This window comes from Mustela putorius, unplaced genomic scaffold, assembly GCF_011764305.1.
Source record: "Mustela putorius furo isolate JIRA1106 unplaced genomic scaffold, ASM1176430v1.1 tig00003899_pilon_pilon_pilon, whole genome shotgun sequence".
NCBI classification, from domain to species: domain Eukaryota; kingdom Metazoa; phylum Chordata; class Mammalia; order Carnivora; family Mustelidae; genus Mustela; species Mustela putorius.
The window spans coordinates 2,041,935-2,045,726 of NW_025422048.1; the positions used below are offsets into that span (position 1 = coordinate 2,041,935).

General features: G+C 69.4%; 1 protein-coding gene across 1 annotated transcript; it reads right to left on the reverse strand.

Annotated features, from left to right (window-relative positions):
• Positions 1-248: 248 nt before the first annotated feature.
• Positions 249-3,336, reverse strand: LOC101673017 (paraneoplastic antigen-like protein 6B). Its single transcript, XM_045068078.1, is given in 5 exon segments — positions 249-602; positions 1,613-2,569; positions 2,572-2,646; positions 2,649-2,992; positions 3,271-3,336. Coding segments are annotated over 4 exon segments (1,572 nt in total). The 5' UTR covers positions 2,835-2,992; positions 3,271-3,336.
• Between the last annotated feature and the right edge of the window lie 456 nt (positions 3,337-3,792).

A 3,792-nucleotide genomic window follows, 5' to 3' on the forward strand; every position in this document is an offset into this window, starting at 1 on the left:
GGGGGACACCTTTCCCCGCCCCATGTGGTGTCAAGTGTGGTCATCCTGGTCACTTGGAAGGGCTGATGGTGGTGTTCAGGTCCCCTTATGGATGGTGGAGTGCCTGGGGTCTTGGCTTGGGCTGGGTGGGGCCTTCCCTCGGCCCTGCCCCGCACGTGGGGTGAGGCTGCTGCCCCGGCATGGCCTCCCCCTGCCTCCAGAGCTCTGCTGCCTGAGAGGAGAGGGGGGCCCTGGGCCTTCTGAGCCTATTAGCCTGAGGAGGACACGGGGGGGATCGTCTCCCCAGCCCCATCCACGTTTCCCAACCCCTCTGGGATGGGCTCGAGCCCCTCCTCGGGGGGCTCTCCGGCCTCCTCGTCTCTGGCCTGGGGGAGGCCCTCTGGCTCATAGCCAGGACCTCCTGGGCCCGCCCTGGAAGCTCGGCCCATGTGGGCAGGAGTGGGGCCCCCAGGGACCTCTGAGGGGCTTGCCTGACCTAGGTCTGTGGGGAGAGTGTCACGATCGTGACTGTCCTCCTCCTCCTCCCACTCCGGCTCCTCCAGCTGCCTCTCCTCCATGCTATCATCCTCCGCCTTAGCCTGGGCGCCGGCCCCTTCCTCTGCCTGGGCACCGGCCCCTTCCTCTGCCTGCGCACCGGCCCCTTCCTCTGCCTGGGCACCGGCCCCTTCCTCTGCCTGGGCACGGACCCCTTCCTCTGCCTGGGCACGGACCCCTTCCTCTGCCTGGGCACCGGCCCCTTCCTCTGCCTGGGCACGGACCCCTTCCTCTGCCTGGGCACCGGCCCGCTTCCTCTGCCTGGGCACGGACCCCCTTCCTCTGCCTGGGCACCGGCCCCTTCCTCTGCCTGGGCACGGACCATTTCCTCTGCCTGGGCACGGACCCATTCCTCTGCCTGGGCACGGACCCCTTCCTCTGCCTGGGCACGGACCCCTTCCTCTGCCTGGGCACGGACCATTTCCTCTGCCTGGGCACGGACCCCTTCCTCTGCCTGGGCACGGACCCCTTCCTCTGCCTGGGCACGGACCCCTTCCTCTGCCTGGGCACGGACCCATTCCTCTGCCTGGGCACGGACCCTTTCCTCTGCCTGGGCACGGACCCATTCCTCTGCCTGGGCACGGACCCTTTCCTCTGCCTGGGCACGGACCCTTTCCTCTGCCTGGGCACGGACCCATTCCTCTGCCTGGGCACGGACCCTTTCCTCTGCCTGGGCACGGACCCCTTCCTCTGCCTGGGCACGGACCCATTCCTCTGCCTGGGCACGGACCCTTTCCTCTGCCTGGGCACGGACCCATTCCTCTGCCTGGGCACGGACCCCTTCCTCTGCCTGGGCACGGACCCCTTCCTCTGCCTGGGCACGGACCCATTCCTCTGCCTGGGCACGGACCCTTTCCTCTGCCTGGGCACGGACCCCTTCCTCTGCCTGGGCACGGACCCATTCCTCTGCCTGGGCACGGACCCTTTTCTCTGCCTGGGCACGGGACCTTTCCTCTGCCTGGGCACGGACCCTTTCCTCTGCCTGGGCACGGACCCTTTCCTCTGCCTGGGCACGGACCCTTTCCTCTGCCTGGGCACGGACCCATTCCTCTGCCTGGGCACGGACCCTTTCCTCTGCCTGGGCACGGACCCTTTCCTGTGCCTGGGCACGGACCCTTTCCTCTGCCTGGGCACGGACCCATTCCTCTGCCTGGGCACGGACTGCCTGGGCACGGACCCATTCCTCTGCCTGGGCACGGACCCTTTCCTCTGCCTGGGCACGGACCCTTTCCTGTGCCTGGGCACGGACCCTTTCCTGTGCCTGGGCACGGACCCTTTCCTCTGCCTGGGCTCTCTCGATCGTGGCTAGACTGGCCTCCCATGCCTCAGACTCCCGAACAATCCCCATCATCTCTAGGAAACTTGGACACCTTCCAGCCATTCTCAGCTTCCTCAGTACCTCGTCCAGAGGCTCAGGAACGATGGCCCTGGTGAGCATGTGCCTCAGGCGCAGGAGGTCAGCTGAGCCTCTGGCCAGGGCCCCCTTCTCAATGCCTTTCTGCAGCAGGACTTCCAGCCGCAACACGAAAGCGGAAAGCCCCTCGCCCGGCTGCTGGTGAGCGGTCAAACACCTCATCCGGATGGTCCTCTGGGTCGCGTTGTCTCCAAACACCTGGGTCAGGGCCGCCAGGCAGTCCTCCGCCGTCCTGGCGGGGTTGTCCGCCAGGAGCTCATGCATGAGCTGCAGGGCTGTCCCTCGAAGGCCTTCCATCAGCCGCCGCCTCCTCTCCCTTTCTGAGACACTCTGCCACACCTGTAGCATGTCGGAGGCGTGGTCGAGCCAGGCCTCAAAGGGCTCCTCCCCCGGGGCGAGCGGATCCCTCCCGGAAAACACGCCCAGGCGCTCGTACCGCAGGGTCTCCACCAAGGGCTGGAGGGCCTGAGTGACCGATCGGAGCCAGCACACCCTGCGCAGTCCCAGGCCCAGGACCCCAGCCACGGTCTCCACCATCTGCCCTTGTTGCTCCAGGAAGTGGAACACGCGATTGAGAAACTCCTCGCCTGAGTAACGGGGCACAAAGACCACGTTTCCAGGGACCCCCCGGTGCCCGCGATTGCCCTGGGGACCAAAGCATAGTTGACTTCCCGGTCAAGCTCGACCAGGGCCGCACTGCGGCGTTATCCTCCTCTCGAAACACTTTGCCCAGCACGGTGAAGTGGCCCAAGGGCCACAGGGCGGCCTCCAGGGACTCGTGGAGTTCGGCTTCATCACAGTTCTCCGGGATGCCCAGAATGAGCAGGCCCCTGCGAGCGCTGACGCCCATCCACCTGCACCAGTCCTGCAGCAACGTCACCGCCATCGTGCACAATCGCTGCCGGCGCGGGGCTAATACTACGGGCAGGAAACCGTTCCCGACGCAGACCAGGGAGGGTGCTGCTGAGAGGGAGGAAAGAATGAGGCAGGGGGTGGGGTGGAGGGCGGCTAGGACTCGGAGAGAACGGCCCAGGTCTCCACAGCCTGTGAACAGGAACCGGACGAGAGCGAGGTTAATGCCCACACCCTCCTCCCACCGCCAGGTGACCCTCCTCCCCCGGGGCGGCGCCTCTGCCGCCCAGGCTCGATCCCTGCCCCGCCTTCCACCGACCCGCGGGGGGGCCACAGCCCCCTCCTCCCCCCCTCCCCCCCCACCCCCACCCCCCGCGGGCTGCCGCAGTCCCGCTGGAGCGGGCGGAGGGCGGCGGGGTCTCCCGGGGGCGGGGGCGGGGGGCAAGCGCACCCTCCCCGAGGCCTGGTACCTTCCTCTGGGTCGGGGTCTTTCCCGGCGGAGGCCCCAGCAGGAGGGGCGCAGGGGCTGCGCGGCGCCGCGGGCCGGGCGGTGCGCGCCTCTCTCCCCGGCTCTCCCGCGCGGCTCTCTCTCCCGCTTCCTCTCGCGGTCCCTCGCTCCGCGCGGCACGTGGGCCAGCGCGCCCGCGCCTGCTCGCCGCCACTCTCTGCACTGCGGACTCGGGGCGGGGGCGCGGGGGCGGCGGAGCGCGGACCCTCCGCGTCGCCCGGGAGACCGCCGGGCCATTGGCGCGCGCGGGTCACGCGGCCGGGCTGCGGCCACCGCCGCGGGCACCCCGGGACCGCGCGTGACGTCAGCTGCTCCTCCCCCCACCCACCCACCCACCCCCGGCCCCCTGAGGGGCCGCTGGCACAGGTGGGGGGACCCGGGGGATCCGCGACTCGGTGCCCCCATCCCTGACCCAGCCCGGTCCACCGCCCGCCGCTCCCGGAGCGTGCCCTCGGCGCGTCAGCGTGGCGAGGGTTCCACACCC